This window comes from Festucalex cinctus, chromosome 18 (assembly GCF_051991245.1).
Source record: "Festucalex cinctus isolate MCC-2025b chromosome 18, RoL_Fcin_1.0, whole genome shotgun sequence".
In the NCBI taxonomy this organism is placed as follows: domain Eukaryota; kingdom Metazoa; phylum Chordata; class Actinopteri; order Syngnathiformes; family Syngnathidae; genus Festucalex; species Festucalex cinctus.
Genome location: NC_135428.1, coordinates 8583996 through 8608499, shown reverse-complemented (window position 1 = coordinate 8608499; position 24504 = coordinate 8583996). Strand labels below are relative to the sequence as shown.

Genomic DNA, 24504 nt, shown 5'->3' with positions numbered 1-24504 from the left:
ACTTACTAAACTCATTGCTCTTCTTTCCTGTAAACTGACTAACAGCCCCGTGGTCTAGTGGTAGAGTGTCTACACTCTGACACTGAGGTTGTGGGTTCGATCCCAGGCTGAGTCAAACCAAACGACCATGTATAGTAAGGCTTTTTTTTCCGACAAAAAAACGACCATGTATAGTAAGGCTTTTTTTTCCGACAAAAAAAACGACCATGTATAGTAAGGCTTTTTTTTGGTCGACAAAAAAACGACCATGTATAGTAAGGCTTTTTTTTTTTTTTTTTTTTTTTTTTTTTTTAAAAATTCCTAGTCATACTTACTAAACTCATTGCTCTTCTTTCCTGTAAACTGACTAACAGCCCCGTGGTCTAGTGGTAGAGTGTCTACACTCTGACACTGAGGTTGTGGGTTCGATCCCAGGCTGAGTCAAACCAAACGACCATGTATAGTAAGGCTTTTTTTTCCGACAAAAAAACGACCATGTATAGTAAGGCTTTTTTTTCCGACAAAAAAACGACCATGGATAGTAAGGCTTTTTTTTCGACGAAAAAACGACCATGTATAGTAAGGCTTTTTTTTTTTCTGACAAAAAAACGACCATGTATAGTAAGGCTTTTTTTTCTGACAAAAAAACGACCATGTATAGTAAGGCTTTTTTTTCCGACAAAAAAACGACCATGTATAGTAAGGCTTTTTTTTCCGACAAAAAAACGACCATGGATAGTAAGGCTTTTTTTTCGACGAAAAAACGACCATGTATAGTAAGGCTTTTTTTTCCGACAAAAAAACGACCATGTATAGTAAGGCTTTTTTTTTTTCCGACAAAAAAAACGACCATGTATAGTAAGGCTTTTTTTTGGTCGACAAAAAAACGACCATGTATAGTAAGGCTTTTTTTTCCGACAAAAAAACGACCATGTATAGTAAGGCTTTTTTTTTTTCCGACAAAAAAAACGACCATGTATAGTAAGGCTTTTTTTTCGACGAAAAAACGACCATGTATAGTAAGGCTTTGTTTTCCCGACAAAAAAACGACCATGTATAGTAAGGCTTTTTTTTTTCCGACAAAAAAAACGACCATGTATAGTAAGGCTTTTTTTTGGTCGACAAAAAAACGACCATGTATAGTAAGGCTTTTTTTTTTTTTTTTTTTTTTTTTTTTTTTTAAAATTCCTAGTCATACTTACTAAACTCATTGCTCTTCTTTCCTGTAAACTGACTAACAGCCCCGTGGTCTAGTGGTAGAGTGTCTACACTCTGACACTGAGGTTGTGGGTTCGATCCCAGGCTGAGTCAAACCAAACGACCATGTATAGTAAGGCTGTTTTTTGGTCGACAAAAAAACGACCATGTATATATAGTAAGGCTTTTTTTTTCTGACAAAAAAACGACCATGTATAGTAAGGCTTTTTTTTCCGACAAAAAAACCACCATGTATAGTAAGGCTTTTTTTTCCGACAAAAAAACGACCATGTATAGTAAGGCTTTTTTTTCCGACAAAAAAACGACCATGTATAGTAAGGCTTTTTTTTCCGACAAAAAAACGACCATGTATAGTAAGGCTTTTTTTTCCGACAAAAAAACGACCATGTATAGTAAGGCTTTTTTTTTTCCGACAAAAAAAACGACCATGTATAGTAAGGCTTTTTTTTCCGACAAAAAAACGACCATGTATAGTAAGGCTTTTTTTTCCGACAAAAAAACGACCATGTATAGTAAGGCTTTTTTTTCCGACAAAAAAACGACCATGTATAGTAAGGCTTTTTTTTTCTGACAAAAAAACCACCATGTATAGTAAGGCTTTTTTTTTCTGACAAAAAAACGACCATGTGTAGTAAGGCTTTTTTTTCCGACAAAAAAACGACCATGTATAGTAAGGCTTTTTTTTCCGACAAAAAAACGACCATGTATAGTAAGGCTTTTTTTTCCGACAAAAAAACGACCATGTATAGTAAGGCTTTTTTTTCTGACAAAAAAACGACCATGTATAGTAAGGCTTTTTTTTCCGACAAAAAAACGACCATGTATAGTAAGGCTTTTTTTCCCGACAAAAAAACGACCATGTATAGTAAGGCTTTTTTTTCCGACAAAAAAACGACCATGTATAGTAAGGCTTTTTTTTCCGACAAAAAAACGACCATGTATAGTAAGGCTTTTTTTTTTCCGACAAAAAAACCGACCATGTATAGTAAGGCTTTTTTTTCCGACAAAAAAACGACCATGTATAGTAAGGCTTTTTTTTTTTTTTTTTTTTTTTTTTTTTTTTTTTTTTTTTTTTTAAATTCCTAGTCATACTTACTAAACTCATTGCTCTTCTTTCCTGTAAACTGACTAACAGCCCCGTGGTCTAGTGGTAGAGTGTCTACACTCTGACACAGAGGTTGTGGGTTCGATCCCAGGCTGAGTCAAACCAAACGACCATGTATAGTAAGGCTTTTTTTTCCGACAAAAAAACGACCATGTATAGTAAGGCTTTTTTTTCGACGAAAAAACGACCATGTATAGTAAGGCTTTTTTTTCCGACAAAAAAACGACCATGTGTAGTAAGGCTTTTTTTTCCTACAAAAAAACGACCATGTATAGTAAGGCTTTTTTTTCCTACAAAAAAACGACCATGTATAGTAAGGCTTTTTTTTCTGACAAAAAAACGACCATGTATAGTAAGGCTTTTTTTTCTGACAAAAAAACGACCATGTATAGTAAGGCTTTTTTTTCGACGAAAAAACGACCATGTATAGTAAGGCTTTTTTTTCCGACAAAAAAACGACCATGTATAGTAAGGCTTTTTTTTCGACGAAAAAACGACCATGTATAGTAAGGCTTTTTTTTCCGACAAAAAAACGACCATGTATAGTAAGGCTTTTTTTTCTGACAAAAAAACGACCATGTATAGTAAGGCTTTTTTTTCCAACAAAAAAACGACCATGTATAGTAAGGCTTTTTTTTCCTGACAAAAAAAAACGACCATGTATAGTAAGGCTTTTTTTTCCTGACAAAAAAACGACCATGTATAGTAAGGCTTTGTTTTCCGACAAAAAAACGACCATGTATAGTAAGGCTTTTTTGTTTTGTTTTTTTTTTGTTTTGTTTTTTTAAAATTCCTAGTCATACTTACTAAACTCATTGCTCTTCTTTCCTGTAAACTGACTAACAGCCCCGTGGTCTAGTGGTAGAGTGTCTACACTCTGACACTGAGGTTGTGGGTTCGATCCCAGGCTGAGTCAAACCAAACGACCATGTATAGTAAGGCTTTTTTTTGGTCGACAAAAAAACGACCATGTATATATAGTAAGGCTTTTTTTTTCTGACAAAAAAACGACCATGTATAGTAAGGCATTTTTTTTTTCTGACAAAAAAAACACCATGTATAGTAAGGCTTTTTTTTCCGACAAAAAAACGACCATGTATAGTAAGGCTTTTTTTTCCGACAAAAAAACGACCATGTATAGTAAGGCTTTTTTTTCCGACAAAAAAACGACCATGTATAGTAAGGCTTTTTTTTCCGACAAAAAAACGACCATGGATAGTAAGGCTTTTTTTTTCTGACAAAAAAACGACCATGTATAGTAAGGCTTTTTTTTCCGACAAAAAAACGACCATGTATAGTAAGGCTTTTTTTCCCGACAAAAAAACGACCATGTATAGTAAGGCTTTTTTTTCCGACAAAAAAACGACCATGTATAGTAAGGCTTTTTTTTCCTGTAAACTGACTAACAGCCCCGTGGTCTAGTGGTAGAGTGTCTACACTCTGACACTGAGGTTGTGGGTTCGATCCCAGGCTGAGTCAAACCAAACGACCATGTATAGTAAGGCTTTTTTTTGGTCGACAAAAAAACGACCATGTATATATAGTAAGGCTTTTTTTTTCTGACAAAAAAACGACCATGTATAGTAAGGCTTTTTTTTTTTCTGACAAAAAAACCACCATGTATAGTAAGGCTTTTTTTTCCGACAAAAAAACGACCATGTATAGTAAGGCTTTTTTTTCCGACAAAAAAACGACCATGTATAGTAAGGCTTTTTTTTCCGACAAAAAAACGACCATGTATAGTAAGGCTTTTTTTTCCGACAAAAAAACGACCATGGATAGTAAGGCTTTTTTTTTCTGACAAAAAAACGACCATGTATAGTAAGGCTTTTTTTTCGACGAAAAAACGACCATGTATAGTAAGGCTTTTTTTTCCGACAAAAAAACGACCATGTATAGTAAGGCTTTTTTTTCAACGAAAAAACGACCATGTATAGTAAGGCTTTTTTGGTCGACAAAAAAACGACCATGTATAGTAAGGCTTTTTTTTCCGACAAAAAAAACGACCATGTATAGTAAGGCTTTTTTTTGGTCGCCAAAAACCGACCATGTATAGTAAGGCTTTTTTTTTTTTGTTTTTTTTTGTTTTTTTTTAAATTCCTAGTCATACTTACTAAACTCATTGCTCTTCTTTCCTGTAAACTGACTAACAGCCCCGTGGTCTAGTGGTAGAGTGTCTACACTCTGACACTGAGGTTGTGGGTTCGATCCCAGGCTGAGTCAAACCAAACGACCATGTATAGTAAGGCTTTTTTTTTTCCGACAAAAAAAAACGACCATGTATAGTAAGGCTTTTTTTTGGTCGACAAAAAAACGACCATGTATAGTAAGGCTTTTTTTTTTTTTTTTTAATTCCTAGTCATACTTACTAAACTCATTGCTCTTCTTTCCTGTAAACTGACTAACAGCCCCGTGGTCTAGTGGTAGAGTGTCTACACTCTGACACTGAGGTTGTGGGTTCGATCCCAGGCTGAGTCAAACCAAACGACCATGTATAGTAAGGCTTTTTTTTGGTCGACAAAAAAACGACCATGTATATATAGTAAGGCTTTTTTTTTCTGACAAAAAAACGACCATGTATAGTAAGGCTTTTTTTTTTTCTGACAAAAAAACGACCATGTATAGTAAGGCTTTTTTTTCTGACAAAAAAACGACCATGTATAGTAAGGCTTTTTTTTCCGACAAAAAAACGACCATGTATAGTAAGGCTTTTTTTTGGTCGACAAAAAAACGACCATGTATATATAGTAAGGCTTTTTTTTTCTGACAAAAAAACGACCATGTATAGTAAGGCTTTTTTTTCTGACAAAAAAACGACCATGTATAGTAAGGCTTTTTTTTCCGACAAAAAAACGACCATGTATAGTAAGGCTTTTTTTTCCGACAAAAAAACGACCATGGATAGTAAGGCTTTTTTTTCGACGAAAAAACGACCATGTATAGTAAGGCTTTTTTTTCCGACAAAAAAACGACCATGTATATATAGTAAGGCTTTTTTTTTCTGACAAAAAAACGACCATGTATAGTAAGGCTTTTTTTTCTGACAAAAAAACGACCATGTATAGTAAGGCTTTTTTTTCCGACAAAAAAACGACCATGTATAGTAAGGCTTTTTTTTCCGACAAAAAAACGACCATGGATAGTAAGGCTTTTTTTTCGACGAAAAAACGACCATGTATAGTAAGGCTTTTTTTTCCGACAAAAAAACGACCATGTATAGTAAGGCTTTTTTTTCCGACAAAAAAACGACCATGTATAGTAAGGCTTTTTTTTCCGACAAAAAAACGACCATGGATAGTAAGGCTTTTTTTTTCTGACAAAAAAACGACCATGTATAGTAAGGCTTTTTTTTCGACGAAAAAACGACCATGTATAGTAAGGCTTTTTTTTTTCCGACAAAAAAAACGACCATGTATAGTAAGGCTTTTTTTTCGACGAAAAAACGACCATGTATAGTAAGGCTTTTTTTTTTCCGACAAAAAAAACGACCATGTATAGTAAGGCTTTTTTTTGGTCGACAAAAAAACGACCATGTATAGTAAGGCTAAAATTCCTAGTCATACTTACTAAACTCATTGCTCTTCTTTCCTGTAAACTGACTAACAGCCCCGTGGTCTAGTGGTAGAGTGTCTACACTCTGACACTGAGGTTGTGGGTTCGATCCCAGGCTGAGTCAAACCAAACGACCATGTATAGTAAGGCTTTTTTTTGGTCGACAAAAAAACGACCATGTATATATAGTAAGGCTTTTTTTTTTCTGACAAAAAAACGACCATGTATAGTAAGGCTTTTTTTTTTCTGACAAAAAAACCACCATGTATAGTAAGGCTTTTTTTTCCGACAAAAAAACGACCATGTATAGTAAGGCTTTTTTTTCCGACAAAAAAACGACCATGTATAGTAAGGCTTTTTTTTCCGACAAAAAAACGACCATGGATAGTAAGGCTTTTTTTTCGACGAAAAAACGACCATGTATAGTAAGGCTTTTTTTTCCGACAAAAAAACGACCATGTATAGTAAGGCTTTTTTTTCAACGAAAAAACGACCATGTATAGTAAGGCTTTTTTGGTCGACAAAAAAACGACCATGTATAGTAAGGCTTTTTTTTCCGACAAAAAAAACGACCATGTATAGTAAGGCTTTTTTTTGGTCGACAAAAAAACGACCATGTATAGTAAGGCTTTTTTTTTTCTGACAAAAAAAACACCATGTATAGTAAGGCTTTTTTTTCCGACAAAAAAACGACCATGTATAGTAAGGCTTTTTTTTCCGACAAAAAAACAACCATGTATAGTAAGGCTTTTTTTTCCGACAAAAAAACGACCATGGATAGTAAGGCTTTTTTTTCGACGAAAAAACGACCATGTATAGTAAGGCTTTTTTTTCCGACAAAAAAACGACCATGTATAGTAAGGCTTTTTTTTTTTCTGACAAAAAAACGACCATGTATAGTAAGGCTTTTTTTTGGTCGACAAAAAAACGACCATGTATAGTAAGGCTTTTTTTTCCGACAAAAAAACGACCATGTATAGTAAGGCTTTTTTTTTTTCCGACAAAAAAAACGACCATGTATAGTAAGGCTTTTTTTTCGACGAAAAAACGACCATGTATAGTAAGGCTTTGTTTTCCCGACAAAAAAACGACCATGTATAGTAAGGCTTTTTTTTTTCCGACAAAAAAAACGACCATGTATAGTAAGGCTTTTTTTTGGTCGACAAAAAAACGACCATGTATAGTAAGGCTTTTTTTTTTTTTTTTTTTTTTTTTTTTTTTAAAATTCCTAGTCATACTTACTAAACTCATTGCTCTTCTTTCCTGTAAACTGACTAACAGCCCCGTGGTCTAGTGGTAGAGTGTCTACACTCTGACACTGAGGTTGTGGGTTCGATCCCAGGCTGAGTCAAACCAAACGACCATGTATAGTAAGGCTTTTTTTTGGTCGACAAAAAAACGACCATGTATATATAGTAAGGCTTTTTTTTTCTGACAAAAAAACGACCATGTATAGTAAGGCTTTTTTTTTTCTGACAAAAAAACCACCATGTATAGTAAGGCTTTTTTTTCCGACAAAAAAACGACCATGTATAGTAAGGCTTTTTTTTCCGACAAAAAAACAACCATGTATAGTAAGGCTTTTTTTTCCGACAAAAAAACGACCATGGATAGTAAGGCTTTTTTTTCGACGAAAAAACGACCATGTATAGTAAGGCTTTTTTTTCCGACAAAAAAACGACCATGTATAGTAAGGCTTTTTTTTTTTCCGACAAAAAAAACGACCATGTATAGTAAGGCTTTTTTTTGGTCGACAAAAAAACGACCATGTATAGTAAGGCTTTTTTTTCCGACAAAAAAACGACCATGTATAGTAAGGCTTTTTTTTTTCCGACAAAAAAAACGACCATGTATAGTAAGGCTTTTTTTTCGACGAAAAAACGACCATGTATAGTAAGGCTTTGTTTTCCCGACAAAAAAACGACCATGTATAGTAAGGCTTTTTTTTTTCCGACAAAAAAAACGACCATGTATAGTAAGGCTTTTTTTTGGTCGACAAAAAAACGACCATGTATAGTAAGGCTTTTTTTTTTTTTTTTTTTTTTTTTTTTAAATTCCTAGTCATACTTACTAAACTCATTGCTCTTCTTTCCTGTAAACTGACTAACAGCCCCGTGGTCTAGTGGTAGAGTGTCTACACTCTGACACTGAGGTTGTGGGTTCGATCCCAGGCTGAGTCAAACCAAACGACCATGTATAGTAAGGCTTTTTTTTGGTCGACAAAAAACGACCATGTATATATAGTAAGGCTTTTTTTTCTGACAAAAAAACGACCATGTATAGTAAGGCTTTTTTTTTTTCTGACAAAAAAACGACCATGTATAGTAAGGCTTTTTTTTCTGACAAAAAAACGACCATGTATAGTAAGGCTTTTTTTTCCGACAAAAAAACGACCATGTATAGTAAGGCTTTTTTTTCCGACAAAAAAACGACCATGTAGAGTAAGGCTTTTTTTTCCGACAAAAAAACGACCATGTATAGTAAGGCTTTTTTTTCTGACAAAAAAACAACCATGTATAGTAAGGCTTTTTTTTTCTGACAAAAAAACCACCATGTATAGTAAGGCTTTTTTTTCCGACAAAAAAACGACCATGTATAGTAAGGCTTTTTTTTCCGACAAAAAAACAACCATGTATAGTAAGGCTTTTTTTTCCGACAAAAAAACGACCATGGATAGTAAGGCTTTTTTTTCGACGAAAAAACGACCATGTATAGTAAGGCTTTTTTTTCCGACAAAAAAACGACCATGTATAGTAAGGCTTTTTTTTTTCTGACAAAAAAAACGACCATGTATAGTAAGGCTTTTTTTTGGTCGACAAAAAAACGACCATGTATAGTAAGGCTTTTTTTTCCGACAAAAAAACGACCATGTATAGTAAGGCTTTTTTTTTTTCCGACAAAAAAAACGACCATGTATAGTAAGGCTTTTTTTTCGACGAAAAAACGACCATGTATAGTAAGGCTTTGTTTTCCCGACAAAAAAACGACCATGTATAGTAAGGCTTTTTTTTTTCCGACAAAAAAAACGACCATGTATAGTAAGGCTTTTTTTTGGTCGACAAAAAAACGACCATGTATAGTAAGGCTTTTTTTTTTTTTTTTTTTTTTTTTTTTTAAATTCCTAGTCATACTTACTAAACTCATTGCTCTTCTTTCCTGTAAACTGACTAACAGCCCCGTGGTCTAGTGGTAGAGTGTCTACACTCTGACACTGAGGTTGTGGGTTCGATCCCAGGCTGAGTCAAACCAAACGACCATGTATAGTAAGGCTTTTTTTTGGTCGACAAAAAAACGACCATGTATATATAGTAAGGCTTTTTTTTTCTGACAAAAAAACGACCATGTATAGTAAGGCTTTTTTTTTTCTGACAAAAAAACCACCATGTATAGTAAGGCTTTTTTTTCCGACAAAAAAACGACCATGTATAGTAAGGCTTTTTTTTCCGACAAAAAAACAACCATGTATAGTAAGGCTTTTTTTTCCGACAAAAAAACGACCATGGATAGTAAGGCTTTTTTTTCGACGAAAAAACGACCATGTATAGTAAGGCTTTTTTTTCCGACAAAAAAACGACCATGTATAGTAAGGCTTTTTTTTTTTCCGACAAAAAAAACGACCATGTATAGTAAGGCTTTTTTTTGGTCGACAAAAAAACGACCATGTATAGTAAGGCTTTTTTTTCCGACAAAAAAACGACCATGTATAGTAAGGCTTTTTTTTTTCCGACAAAAAAAACGACCATGTATAGTAAGGCTTTTTTTTCGACGAAAAAACGACCATGTATAGTAAGGCTTTGTTTTCCCGACAAAAAAACGACCATGTATAGTAAGGCTTTTTTTTTTCCGACAAAAAAAACGACCATGTATAGTAAGGCTTTTTTTTGGTCGACAAAAAAACGACCATGTATAGTAAGGCTTTTTTTTTTTTTTTTTTTTTTTTTTTTTAAATTCCTAGTCATACTTACTAAACTCATTGCTCTTCTTTCCTGTAAACTGACTAACAGCCCCGTGGTCTAGTGGTAGAGTGTCTACACTCTGACACTGAGGTTGTGGGTTCGATCCCAGGCTGAGTCAAACCAAACGACCATGTATAGTAAGGCTTTTTTTTGGTCGACAAAAAACGACCATGTATATATAGTAAGGCTTTTTTTTCTGACAAAAAAACGACCATGTATAGTAAGGCTTTTTTTTTTTCTGACAAAAAAACGACCATGTATAGTAAGGCTTTTTTTTCTGACAAAAAAACGACCATGTATAGTAAGGCTTTTTTTTCCGACAAAAAAACGACCATGTATAGTAAGGCTTTTTTTTCCGACAAAAAAACGACCATGTATAGTAAGGCTTTTTTTTCCGACAAAAAAACGACCATGTATAGTAAGGCTTTTTTTTTCGACAAAAAAACGACCATGGATAGTAAGGCTTTTTTTTTCTGACAAAAAAACGACCATGTATAGTAAGGCTTTTTTTTCGACGAAAAAACGACCATGTATAGTAAGGCTTTTTTTTCCGACAAAAAAACGACCATGTATAGTAAGGCTTTTTTTTTCTGACAAAAAAACGACCATGTATAGTAAGGCTTTTTTTTCGACGAAAAAACGACCATGTATAGTAAGGCTTTTTTTTCCGACAAAAAAACGACCATGTATAGTAAGGCTTTTTTTTTTCCGACAAAAAAAACGACCATGTATATTAAGGCTTTTTTTTGGTCGACAAAAAAACGACCATGTATATTAAGGCTTTTTTTTGGTCGACAAAAAAACGACCATGTATAGTAAGGCATTTTTTCCCCCTAAAAAAATGACCATGTATAGTAAGGCGTTTTTTGATAAAAAAAAAAAACCGACCATGTATAGTAAGGCGCTTTTTATTTGGTTAAAAAAATGACCATGTATAGTAAGGAGTTTTTTGATTAAAAAAATGACCATGTATAGTAAGGCGTTTTTTGATAAAAAAAAAAAAAAACGACCATGTATAGTAAGGCGTTTTTTGATAAAAAAAAAAACGACCATGTATAGTAAGGCGTTTTTTGATAAAAAAAAAAAAAAAAAACGACCATGTATAGTAAGGCGTTTTTTGATAAAAAAAAAAACGACCATGTATAGTAAGGCGTTTTTTGATAATAAAAAAACGACCATGTATAGTAAGGCGTTTTTTGATCATAAAAAAAACGACCATGTATAGTAAGGCGTTTTTTGATTTAAAAAAAACGACCATGTATAGTAAGGCGTTTTTTGATCATAAAAAAAAACGACCATGTATAGTAAGGCGTTTTTTGATTAAAAAAAACGACCATGTATACTAAGGCGTTTTTTGATTAAAAAAATACGACCATGTTTAGTAAGGCGTTTTTTATTTGGTTAAAAAAAAAAAAAACGACCATGTATAGTAAGGTGTTTTTTTGATAATAAAAAAAAACGACCATGTATAGTAAGGCGTTTTTTGATGATAAAAAAAACGACCATGTATAGTAAGGCGTTTTTTTATTAAAAAAAACAACCATGTATAGTAAGGCGTTTTTTGATAATAAAAAAAACGACCAGGTATAGTAAGGCGTTTTTTTGATTAAAAAAAAAACGACCATGTATAGTAAGGCGTTTTTTGATATTAAAAAAAACGACCATGTATAGTAAGGCGTTTTTTTGATCATAAAAAAAACGACCATGTATAGTAAGGCGTTTTTTTGATAAAAAAAAAAAACGACCATGTATAGTAAGGCGTTTTTTGATAATAAAAAACACGACCATGTATCGTAAGGCGTTTTTTGATCATAAAAAAAACGACCATGTATAGTAAGGCGTTTTTTGATTAAAAAAAAAACGACCATGTATAGTAAGGCGTTTTTTGATAATAAAAAAAACGACCATGTATAGTAAGGCGTTTTTTGATAAAAAAAAAAAAAAAACGACCATGTATAGTAAGGCGTTTTTTGATTAAAAAAAACGACCATGTATAGTAAGGCGTTTTTTGATAATAAAAAAAAAAAAAACGACCATGTATAGTAAGGCGTTTTTTGATCATAAAAAAAACGACCATGTATAGTAAGGCGTTTTTTGATCATAAAAAAAAACGACCATGTATAGTAAGGCGTTTTTTGATAATAAAAAAAACGACCATGTATAGTAAGGCGTTTTTTTGATTAAAAAAAAAAATGACCATGTATAGTAAGGCGTTTTTTGATTAAAAAAATGACCATGTATAGTAAGGCGTTTTTTGATTAAAAAAATTACCATGTATAGTAAGGCGTTTTTTGATTAAAAAAATGACCATGTATAGTAAGGCGTTTTTTGATTAAAAAAATTACCATGTATAGTAAGGCGTTTTTTGATCATAAAAAAAACGACCATGTATAGTAAGGCGTTTTTTTTGTTAAAAAAATGACCATGTATAGTAAGGCGTTTTTTGATAATAAAAAAAACGACCATGTATAGTAAGGCGTTTTTTGATAATAAAAAAAACGACCATGTATAGTAAGGCGTTTTTTGATTAAAAAAAACGACCATGTATAGTAAGGCGTTATTTGATAATAAAAAAACGACCATGTATAGTAAGGCGTTTTTTGATCATAAAAAAAAACGACCATGTATAGTAAGGCGTTTTTTGTTTAAAAAAAATACGACCATGTTTAGTAAGGCGTTTTTTATTTGGTTAAAAAAAAAAAACCGACCATGTATAGTAAGGTGTTTTTTTGATAATAAAAAAAACGACCATGTATAGTAAGGCGTTTTTTATTTTGTTAAAAAAAACGGCCATATAAGTAAGGCATCTTTTTTCCCCTAAAAAAACGACCATGTATAGTAAGGCGTTTTTTGATGATAAAAAAAACGACCATGTATAGTAAGGCGTTTTTTTATTAAAAAAAACGACCATGTATAGTAAGGCGTTTTTTGATAATAAAAAAAACGACCATGTATAGTAAGGCGTTTTTTTGATAAAAAAAAAAAAACGACCATGTATCGTAAGGCGTTTTTTGATCATAAAAAAAACGACCATGTACAGTACGGCGTTTTTTGATTAAAAAAAAAACGACCATGTATAGTAAGGCGTTTTTTGATCATAAAAAAAACGACCATGTACAGTAAGGCGTTTTTTGATTAAAAAAAAAACGACCATGTATAGTAAGGCGTTTTTTGATCATAAAAAAACGACCATGTATAGTAAGGCGTTTTTTGATAAAAAAAAAAAAACGACCATGTATAGTAAGGCGTTTTTTGATAATAATAAAAAAAAAACCGACCATGTATAGTAAGGCGTTTTTTGATAATAAAAAAAACGACCATGTATAGTAAGGCGTTTTTTGATAAAAAAAAAAAAACGACCATGTATAGTAAGGCGTTTTTTGATAATAAAAAAAAAAAAAAACGACCATGTATAGTAAGGCGTTTTTTGATCATAAAAAAAACGACCATGTATAGTAAGGCGTTTTTTGATAATAAAAAAAACGACCATGTATAGTAAGGCGTTTTTTTTTGTTTGTTTGTTTTTTTAAGACGACCATGTATAGTAAGGCGTTTTTTTGTTTTGTTTTGGAAAAAAAATGACCATGTATAGTAAGGCGTTTTTTTTTTTTTTTTTTTAAACGACCATGTATAGCAAGGCGTATTTTTTTTTTAAAAAGGCCATGTATAGTAAGGCGTTTTTTTTTTTTTTTTTTTTTTTTAAACGACCATGTATAGTAAGGCGTTTTTATTTTTATTTTTTATTTTTATTTTTTTATTTATTTATTAATTTTTTTTAAACCGACCATGTATAGTCAGCCGTTTTTGTTGTTTTTTGTCTTTTCACAGACCAGCTCAGTGGTCTAGTGGTAGAGTGTCCACCTTGAGACTGGGAGGTCGTGGGTTCAATCCCCCGGCCGGGAAAAACCAAAGAGAATAAAAATAAACGACCATGGATATAGTAAGCTGTTTTTTTGTTTTGTTTTGTTTTTTAAGACGACCATGTATAGTATGGCATTTAAAAAAAAAAAAGACCATGTATAGTAAGGCGTTTTTTGTTTTTTTGTTTTTAAAACGACCATGTATAGTATGCCGTTTTTAAAAAAAATTAATAAATAAAAAAAGGCCATGTATAGTAAGGCGTTTTTTTTGTTTTGTTGTTTTTTCAAACGACCATGTATAGTAAGGCGTTTTTTTTTGTTTGTTTTTTTAAACGACCATGTATACTAAGGCGTTTTTTTTTTTTTTTTTTTTTCAAACGATCATGTATATAGTAAGGCGTTTTTTTAAAAAAACGACCATGTATAGTAAGGCGTTTTTTTTTTAATTCTTTTTTTAAACGACCATGTATAGTAAGGCGTATTTTTTTTTTTTTTAAACGACCATGTATAGTAAGGCGTTTTTTTTTTTTTTTTTTTTTTTTTTTTTTTTTTTTTTTTTTTTAAACAACCAAGTATAGTAAGGCGTTTTTTTTTTTGTTTTTTTTTTTAAACCGACCATGTATATAGTATGGCGTTTAAAAAAAAAAAAAAAAAAAAAAAAAAAGACCATGTATAGTAAGGCGTTTTTTTTAAAAAACGACCATGTATACCAAGGCGTTTTCTTTTTTTTTTTTTTTTTTTTTTTGTTGTTTTTGTAAAACGACCATGTATAGTAAGGCGGGTTTTTTTTTTTTTTTAAACGACAATGTATAGTAAGGCGTTTATTTGTTTTTTGTTTTTTTGTTTGGTTGTTTTTTCAAACGACCATGTATAGTAAGGCGTTTTTTTTTTTTTTTTTTTTTTGAAAAACGACCATGTATAGTAAGGCGTTTTTTTTTTTTTTTTTTTTTTTTTTTTAAAAACGACCATGTATAGTAAGGCGTTTTTTTTTTTGTTTTTTTTTTAAATGACCATGTATAGTAAGGCGTTTTTTTTTTTTTTTTTTAAACGACCATGTATAGCAAGGCGTATTTTTTTTAAAAAAAACGACCATGTATAGTAAGGCGTTTTTTTTTGTTGTTTTTTTTAAAACGACCATGTATAGTATGGCGTTTAAAAAAAAAAAAAGACCATGTATAGTAAGTCGTTTTTTTTAAATTCTTTTTTTAAACGACCATGTATAGTAAGGCGTTTCTTTTGTTGTTGTTTTTTTTTTAAAAACGACCATGTATAGTAAGGCGTATTTTTTTTTTTTTAAACGACCATGTATAGTAAGGCGTTTTTTTTTTTTTTTTTTTTTTTTTAAAAACAACCAAGTATAGTAAGTCGTTTTTTTTTTGTTTTTTTTTAAACCGACCATGTATATAGTATGGCGTTTAAAAAAAAAAAAAAAAAAAAAAAAGACCATGTATAGTAAGGCGTTTTTTTTAAAAAACGACCATGTATACCAAGGCGTTTTCTTTTTTTTTTTTTTTTTTTGTTGTTTTTTTAAAACGACCATGTATAGTAAGGCGTTTTTTTTTTTTTTTTAAACGACCATGTATAGTAAGGCGTTTTTTTGTTTTTTGTTTTTTTGTTTGGTTGTTTTTTCAAACGACCATGTATAGTAAGGCGTTTTTTTTTTTTTTTTTTTTGGAAAAACGACCATGTATAGTAAGGCGTTTTTTTTTTTTTTTTTTTTTTTAAAAACGACCATGTATAGTAAGGCGTTTTTTTTTTTTTTTTTTTTTTTAAATGACCATGTATAGTAAGGCGTTTTTTTTTTTTTTTTTTTTTAAACGACCATGTATAGCAAGGCGTATTTTTTTTAAAAAAAACGACCATGTATAGTAAGGCGGTTTTTTTGTTGTTTTTTTTAAAACGACCATGTATAGTATGGCGTTTAAAAAAAAAAAAGACCATGTATAGTAAGTCGTTTTTTTTAAATTCTTTTTTTAAACGACCATGTATAGTAAGGCGTTTCTTTTGTTGTTGTTTTTTTTTAAAAACGACCATGTATAGTAAGGCGTTTTTTTTTAATTCTTTTTTTAAACGACCATGTATAGTAAGGCGTTTCTTTTGTTGTTGTTTTTTTTTTAAAAACGACCATGTATAGTAAGGCGTTTTTTTTTTTAATAACGACCATGTATAGTAAGGCGTTTTTTTTTGTTTGTTTGTTTTTAAAAACGACCATGTATAGTAAGGCGTTTAAAAAAAAACAAAAAAAAACAAAAAACGACCATGTATAGTATGGCGTTTAAAAAAAAAAAAAAAAAGACCATGTATAGTAAGGCGTTTTTTTGTTTTTTTGTTTTTTCAAACTACCATGTATACTAAGGCGTTTTTTTATTTATTTTTTTGTTGTTTTTTTCAAACGATCATGTATAGTAAGGTGTTTTTTTGTTTTTGTTTTTTTTTAAACGACCATGTATAGTAAGGCTTTTTTTTTTTTTTTTTTTTTTTTTTCCCAAACGACCATGTATAGTATGGCGTTTTTTTTTTTTAAAAACGACCATGTATACTAAGGCGTTTTCTTTCTTTTTTTTTTTTGTTTTTTTTTTTTTCAAACGACCATGTATTGTAAGGCGGGTTTTTTTAAAAAAAAAATGACCATGTATACTAAGGCGTTTTTTTTTTTTTTTTCAAACGACCATGTATAGTATGGCGTTTAAAAAAAAAAAAAAAAAAAAAGACCATGTATAGTAAGGCGTTTTTTTTGTTTTTTTGTTTTGTTTTTTCAAACGACCATGTATAGTAAGGCGTTTTTTTTTTGTTTTTTTTTTTTAAAAAACGACCATGATAGTAAGGCGTTTTTTTTTTGTTTGTTTGTTTTTTTAGACGACCATGTATAGTAAGGCGTTTTTTTGTTTTGTTTTGTTTTTTTTTAAAAATGACCATGTATAGTAAGGTGTTTTTTTTTTTTTTTTTAAACGACCATGTATAGCAAGGCGTATTTTTTTTTAAAAACGACCATGTATAGTAAGGCGTTTTTTTTTTTTTTTTTTTTTTTTTAAACGACCATGTATAGTATGGCGTTTAAAAAAAAAAAAAAAAAAAAAAAAAAAAAGGCCATGTATAGTAAGGCGTATTTTTTTTTAAAAAACGACCATGTATAGTAAGGCGTTTTTTTTTTAAATTCTTTTTTTAAATGACCATGTATAGTAAGGCGTTTTTTTGTTTTTTTTTGTTTTTTAAAAAACGACCATGTATAGTAAGGCGTTTTTTTTGTTTTGTTTTTTTAAAAAACGACCATGTATAGTAAGGCGTTTTTTTGTTTTTTTTTAAACGACCATGTATAGTAAGGCGTTTTTTTTTTTGTTTTGTTTTTTTTTTAACGACCATGTATAGCATGGCGTTTAAAAAAAAAACAAAAAAAAACAAAAAACGACCATGTATAGTATGGCGTTTAAAAAAACCAAAAAACGACCATGTATAGTAAGGCGGTTTTTTTTGTTTTGTTTTTTTTAAAAACGACCATGTATAGTAAGGCGTTTTAAAAAAAAACAAAAAAAAACAAAAAACAACCATGTATAGTATGGCGTTTTTAAAAAAAAAAAAAAACGACCATGTATACTAAGGCGTTTTTTTTTTTTTTTTTTTTTTTTTTTTTTAAACGACCATGTATAGTATGGCGTTTAAAAAAAAAAAAAAAAAAAAGGCCATGTATAGTAAGGCGTTTTTTTTTGTTTTTTTTTAAAGACCATGTATAGTAAGGCGTTTTTATTTTTATTTTTTATTTTTATTTATTTATTTATTTATTTATTTTTTTAAAACCGACCATGTATAGTCAGCCGTTTTTGTTGTTTTTTGTCTTTTCACAGACCAGCTCAGTGGTCTAGTGGTAGAGTGTCCACCCTGAGACTGGGAGGTTGTGGGTTCAATCCCCCGGCTGGGAAACACCAAAGACTATAAAAATAAACGACCATGGATATAGTAAGCTGTTTTTTTTTTTTTTTTTTTTTCAAACGACCATTTATAGTAAGGCGTTTTTTTTTTTGTTTTTTTTTTAAACGACCATGTATAGTAAGTCGCTTTTTTTTTTTTTTTTTGTCTAACAACCATGTATAGTATGGCGTTTTTAAAAAAAAAAACGACCATGTATACTAAGGCGTTTTCTTTCTTCTTTTTTTTTTGTTTTGTTTTTTTTCAAACGACCATGTATTGTAAGGCGGGTTTTTTAAAAAAAAAATGACCATGTATACTAAGGCGTTTTTTTTTTTTTTTCAAACGACCATGTATAGTATGGCGTTTAAAAAAAAAAAAAAAAAAAGACCATGTATAGTAAGGCGTTTTTTTTGTTTTTTTTTTCAAACGACCATGTATAGTATGGCGTTTAAAAAAAAAAAAAAAAAAAAAAGACCATGTATAGTAAGGCGTTTTTTTTGTTTTTTTGTTTTGTTGTTTTTTCAAACGACCATGTATAGTAAGGCGTTTTTTTGTTTGTTTTTTTTAAAAAAACAACGACCATGATAGTAAGGCGTTTTTTTTTTGTTTGTTTGTTTTTTTAGACGACCATGTATAGTAAGGCGTTTTTTGTTGTTGTTTTTTTTTGTTTTAAAAATGACCATGTATAGTAAGGTGTTTTTTTGTTTTTTTTTAAACGACCATGTATAGCAAGGCGTTTTTTTTTTTAAAAACGACCATGTATAGTAAGGCTTTTTTTTTTTTTTTTTTTTTTTTTTTTTTTAAACGACCATGTATAGTATGGCGTTTATTTAAAAAAAAAAAAAAAAAAAAAAAAAAAAAAAGGCCATGTATAGTAAGGCGTTTTTTTGTTTGTTTGTTTTTTTTAAAGACCATGTATAGTAAGGCGTTTTTATTTTTATTTTTTTATTTTTTTATTTTTTTTTAAAACCGACCATGTATAGTCAGCCGTTTTTGTTGTTTTTTGTCTTTTCACAGACCAGCTCAGTGGTCTAGTGGTAGAGTGTCCACCCTGAGACTGGGAGGTTGTGGGTTCAATCCCCCGGCTGGGAAACACCAAAGACTATAAAAATAAACGACCATGGATATAGTAAGCTGTTTTTTTTTTTTTTTTTTTCAAACGACCATTTATAGTAAGGCGTTTTTGTTTTTTTTTTGTTTTTTTAAACGACCATGTATAGTAAGGCGTTTAAAAAACAAAACAAAACAAAAACAAAAAAGGCCATGTATAGTAAGGCGTTTTTTTTTGTTTGTTTTTTAAACGACCATGTATAGTAAGTCGCTTTTTTTTTTTTTGTCTAACAACCATGTATAGTATGGCGTTTTTAAAAAAAAAAACGACCATGTATACGAAGGCGTTTTCTTTTTTTTTTTTTTTTTTTCCAAAACTACCATGTATAGTGAGGCGTTTTTTTGTGTGTTTTTTTTTTTAAAAAAACGACCATGTATAGTAAGGCATTTTTTTTTTGTTTGTTTGTTTTTTTAGACGACCATGTATAGTAAGGCGTTTTTTTTTTTTTTTTTTTTTTTTTTAAATGACCATGTATAGTAAGGCGTTTTTTTTTTGTTGTTTTTTTTTTTTTAAACGACCATGTATAGCAAGGCGTATTTTTTTTAAAAAACGACCATGTATAGTAAGGCGTTTAAAAAAAAACAAAAAAAAACAAAAAACGACCATGTATAGTATGGCGTTTAAAAAAAAAAAAAAACGACCATGTATAGTAAGGTTTTTTTTTTTTTTTTTTTTTTTTTTTTTTTCAAACGACCATGTATAGTATGGCGTTTTTTTTTTTTAAAACGACCATGTATAGTAAGGCTTTTTTTTTTTTTTTTTTTTTTTTTTTTTTCAAACGACCATGTATAGTATGGCGTTTAAAAAAAAAAAAAAAAAAAAAAAGACCATGTATAGTATGGCGTTTTTTTTTTTTTTTTTAAAACGACCATGTACACTAAGGCGTTTTTTTTTTTTTTTTTTCAAACGGCCATGTATAGTATGGCGTTTAAAAAAAAAAAAAAAAAGACCATGTATAGTAAGCCGTTTTTTTTTTGTTTTTTTTGTGTGTTTTTTTTCCCAAACGACCATGTATAGTAAGGCGGGTTTTTTTTTTAAAACGACCATGTATACTAAGGCGTTTTTTTTTTTTTTTCTTCAAACGACCATGTATAGTATGGCGTTTAAAAAAAAAAAAAAAAAAAAAAAAAAAAAAAAAAAAAAAAACATGTATAGTAAGGCGTTTTTTTTGTTTTTTTGTTTTGTTGTTTTTTCAAACGACCATGTATAGTAAGGCGTTGTTTTTTTTAAAAAAACGACCATGTATAGTATGGCGGTTTTTAAAAAAAACGACCATGTATACTAAGGCGTTTTCTTTTTATTTTTTATTTTTTTCAAACGACCATGTATAGTAAGGCGTTTAAAAAAAAAACAAAAAAACGAACATGTATACTAAGGCGTTTTTTTTTTTAAAAAAACGACCATGTATAGTAAGGCGTTTTTTTTTTTGTTTTTTTTAAATGACCATGTATAGCAAGGCGTTTAAAAAAAACAAAAACAAAAAAAACCGACCATGTATATAGCAAGGCGTTGTTTTTTTTTTTTTTCTTCTTTTAAACGACCATGTATATATAGTCAGGCGTTTTTTTTTTTTAAAACGACCATGTATAGTAAGGCATTTTGTTTTTTTGTTTTTTCAAACGACCATGTATAGTACGGTTTTTTTTGGGGGGTTTTTTTTAAACGACCATGTCTAGTGAGGCGTTTAAAAAAAAAAAAAAAAAAAAAAAAAAAAAAAAAAAGGACCTGTATAGTATGGCGTTTTTTTTTTGTGTGTTTTTTTTTTAAAAAGACCAGCTCAGTGGTCTAGCGGTAGAGTGTCCACCCTGAGACTGGGAGGTTGTGGGTTCAATCCCCCGGCTGGGAAACACCAAAGACTATAAAAATAAACGACCATGGATATAGTAAGCTGTTTTTTTTTTGTTTTTTTCAAACGACCATTTATAGTAAGGCGTTTTTTTTGTTTTTTTAAACGACCATGTATAGTAAGGCGTTTAAAAAACAAAACAAAACAAAAACAAAAAAGGCCATGTATAGTAAGGCGTTTTTTTTTGTTTTTGTTTTTAAACGACCATGTATAGTAAGGCGTTTTTTTTGTTTTGTTTTTTTAAAATGACCATGTATACTAAGTCGCTTTTTTTTTTTTTTTTTTTTTGTCTAACAACCATGTATAGTATGGCGTTTTTTTTAAAAAAACGACAATGTATAGTAAGGCGTTTTTTTTTTTTGTTTGTTTGTTTTTTTTTAAACGACCATGTATAGTAAGGCGTTTTTTTTTTTTATGTATCGTAAGGCGTTTTTTTTTTTTTTTTTTTTTTTTTTTTTTAGACGACCATGTATAGTAAGGCATTTTTTTTTTTAAACGACCATGTAGTAAGGCGTTTTTTAAAAAAAACGACCATGTATTTTTCAAATGACCATGTATAGTATGGCGTTTTTTTGTTGTTTTTTTTAAAAAACGACCATGTATAGTATGGCGTTTTTTTTTTAGTTTTTTTTTTTAAATGACCATGTATCGTAAGGCGTTTTTTTTTTGTTTTTTGTTTTTTAAACGACCATGTAGAGTATGGCGTTTAAAAAACAAACAAAAAAAAAACGCCATACTATACATTGTCGTTTAAAAAAAAAACAAAAAAAACAACGCCTTACTATACATGGTTGTTTTAAAAATACAGAAAACAAACAAAATGCTTCCTTTATTTTATGTTATATAGTTAATGCATGCTGCATATTTTCTCCAGTATACAGTAAATATTTACAAGAAGGTAATTGATGCCTTTCAGGCATGCAGCTGTTTTCAAAATTATTCCTGTTATTTGCACTGTTGCTCAGATCTAAAATTATTGCATATTTGGTTGCTTGATTATAAATACAAACACATTTGAACTTTAGTTACCCCATCAACGAATGACTTGCCCACCCACCTTGCCGGGCAACGATGAGGCTGGCCATGCAGTCGGGCACGCTGGTCCCTGCTGCCAGGAAGGTGATGCCCATGATGTAGTCTGGGATGTCTAATGTGAAGCTCACAATGGTGACCTGATTGACAGGTGAGGTCGGTCATATCACAACATTTATTCTAGCGATGATACCGACTAGCACCATTCGGATACTTACCATCCACACCATGAGGTAGGAGAAGACGGCGATCCACAGCGTGGAGGCCACAAAGGTGACCATGAACCAGCGGTGCCAGCGCGGTACGACGCAGTTGGGCACCGTGCAGTAGAGCAGGAGGCCCAGAGGCCACGTGATGACCCACTTGACCCTGGCCGAGCAGCCGGCTGACACACGCACACGTGTCACTTGGTCCCCCGCCAAAGTCATCACACTTCCTGTCCGGTTTACTCACCTGGGACGCGCAAGGGATGGAATATGCCGTCGTCATCTTCGTCAGCCTCCGGCTTGTCTGCCGACTCCGCGTGCCCTACGCCGCCCCCGTTTTCCAAACTGCAGGAGCCCGTCCTTTTCAGGCTGTTGGCGGCAGACCCGAGGCCGGCACTGCTGCCTCGTGGGCTCTTGGAACTGCGGATGAGCCGCTGCCTCTGGGAGGAGAGAAGAGCAATTTATACCAGCCATTTGGGATGTGCCCTCCTTGGCCACTAGGGGGCAGTATATGAATCCCATTGACTTTTCATTTTGCACGGTTAGTGTTTAATCCATTACTTAAAGGGTTAAAACACTACAGTATATCATAGATGCTAACTAGCGTTAGCAGTAAGCAGGCTGAGTAGTAAACTTCAACTTGGAGTGGCATTAAACATCTTGAAGCCTCTTTTTTTTTTGATGAATTGTTAACTATTTACCAAGCTGTTGCTGATTGTAAAATGTGTACCACTGTGCATTTATCTCAGATTGCTGTGTGTGCGTTACCTCGCTAATGAGCACACGGCCAGCCATGGAGAGTCTGGTGCGAGGCGAGAAGTGTGGCGTGATCATGATGCGCAGGCCGGCGTCAGAGAAGGACAGCTTGTGAGGGCTGAGGATGAGAAGCTCATCCACCATGATTACTGGGGGGCTCTCCTGATTGTGAACTTGAGCTAAAAACGCACAAAGAGCAAAAAAACAAACAAACCTTCATACAAGACAGGTTTTAGGGTTCATAAGCATTTTTTTTTTTTTTTTAAGTACAGTAGTGTAGCCATCTTCAAAACCTTTATTCAGTAGTGCCATGGCGGTGTGGCGGGCCGAAGCTTCGTCGGCCATTTTGTCCTCCCTGCGGTTCTGTGACGCGACGCAACACGGCCTGGCGTGCCGCGTCACAAATGTCAGAATGCGAGCGTTGAACCTGCCGACACACGATTTCACGCGTCATTTCAAGAGGAGAAGTTCAAAGCACTTGGGTTGGACGATGGAAGGGGGCGTGGCCTCTTACTTCATGATGATAATGTAGATCACGTACATGGTCATGAGGAGCAAAGACTCCCACCTGAATCACAACAATAAAGTCAAATGTGAATGATTCCAGCTTTATTATAGTTTTGTAATTTTTCTTTTTAGTTTGTTTTTATTTCGTTTTGAGTTTTTTTTTAAATTGAGTTAGTTTTAGTTTTCAGGGTGGTTTTGTTCGTTTTTATTAGTTTTAGTTATTTAATAAATGCTTAGTTTTAGTTTCAGTATTAGTTTTATTTTTAATTTTTTTATGTCTTACTTCTGCGCAATATTCAAAAAACAGCATGGGAGCGACGTCATCTGAAGGTGCTTTTCTTTTGGCTGCTGCTTGATTGATTGATTGATCACTTTCCGTGTGACAGTTTCAAATGTCCTTATTCTGGTTATCAACTAATCTACTTAAAATCACATCTGAAATCATCCCCAATGGCTCATGCATTAAATCCATTACAAAAGACTAAAATGAAAGACATTTTTGCTATAATTATAGCAAAAAATTATAGTTTTAGTTTTGTAAGCATAAAATGCAGTTTAGTTTTTTTAAAAAGCATATTCGTTTTTATTTTATTTCATTAATGAAATTGTTTTTTAACTTTAGTTTTTTCGTTAGTTTTAGTTCACTAAAATAACCTTGGTGTGTGTATGTGTACATTTGGAGAACAAGTGCATTAGAAAATGGCGCATAGGTGGGCGTGTGTTTTTCAAGGCCGAGCCCAATGAGGGTGATGTAATGTGACTGTGCTGGCAGCAACACCCCGGCAGATGTGGTTTGTTGCACCACTACAAAGTCCAATCTGATTCAATCACACCCCTTTCCAAGCACGTCTGTGGATTAGAGTTTTGCATAAAAAAAAAAGAAAAAAAAAAATCTCATTTGGCCATATAAGTAATAATTTATCGCTCTTTAAATATCACTACAACCACAATAGTAAAACAATGTAAACAATGTTAAATACCTCTTTAACAGTGTCATCCAAATTTAAAAAAATAATCTGTCAACGCTAAACAACCTGTCCTAAGCACGCACATTAAGTCTACTGCACTCTGTGAAATACAATTGGGCTCCTATAAAACACAGCTGGATGACCTTCACCAACAACACTGGCATTCAGTGAAAAGTCACCACTGTATATCAGCTGGGATTCCATTAAGTTTAGGGATAAAGCATTAGTTTTGTTAAGCCACATCACACCGCGAGACAGAATAGGACGAGCCGGGGAATCGCTTTCAAAAGCCGATTTCTACAGCACCGTCTACCAATACTTGTTGGTTGTTTATCTTTTGATGGGTTCCAATCACGAAGACAACATATTGATGTTTCACTTGAATGTTGGGCTGATTTGACACGTTTGTCCTCACAAGTGACAGCTCATTATTTTTGTAAGCAAGGGCAATTGTGCGTGTCCCTCAAGAGCATTTTGCAAAGTGCTACCAAAACAAAAGCTTGAC

The 24504-nt window shown here is 31.9% G+C and overlaps 2 protein-coding genes across 7 annotated transcripts in view; one reads left to right on the top strand and one right to left on the bottom strand.

Annotated features, from left to right (window-relative positions):
• Window positions 1-23072, top strand: part of dpf2 (double PHD fingers 2) — a 61505-nt gene extending 38433 nt beyond the window's left edge. The window contains exons 13-15 of one of the 3 annotated variants that reach the window (XR_013279641.1): window positions 21556-21713; window positions 21800-22309; window positions 22518-23071. The gene's annotated coding sequence lies outside the window, so the exon portion shown is untranslated. Of the gene's footprint in view, window positions 1-21555; window positions 21714-21799 lie in introns of all 3 variants that reach the window. The other 2 variants (XR_013279640.1, XR_013279639.1) reach the window with 2 other exon arrangements.
• Window positions 1-24504, bottom strand: part of LOC144005745 (sodium/potassium/calcium exchanger 3) — a 64115-nt gene that overhangs the window by 28488 nt on the left and 11123 nt on the right. For all 4 annotated transcript variants that reach the window (XM_077504027.1, XM_077504028.1, XM_077504029.1 and 1 more), the window contains 6 exons: window positions 23039-23092; window positions 22818-22951; window positions 22537-22703; window positions 22016-22208; window positions 21781-21947; window positions 21588-21702 (listed from right to left, as the gene is read on the bottom strand). In XM_077504027.1, coding sequence (XP_077360153.1) covers window positions 21588-21702; window positions 21781-21947; window positions 22016-22208; window positions 22537-22703; window positions 22818-22951; window positions 23039-23092 — 830 coding nt within the window. The remainder of the gene's footprint in view (window positions 1-21587; window positions 21703-21780; window positions 21948-22015; window positions 22209-22536; window positions 22704-22817; window positions 22952-23038; window positions 23093-24504) is intronic.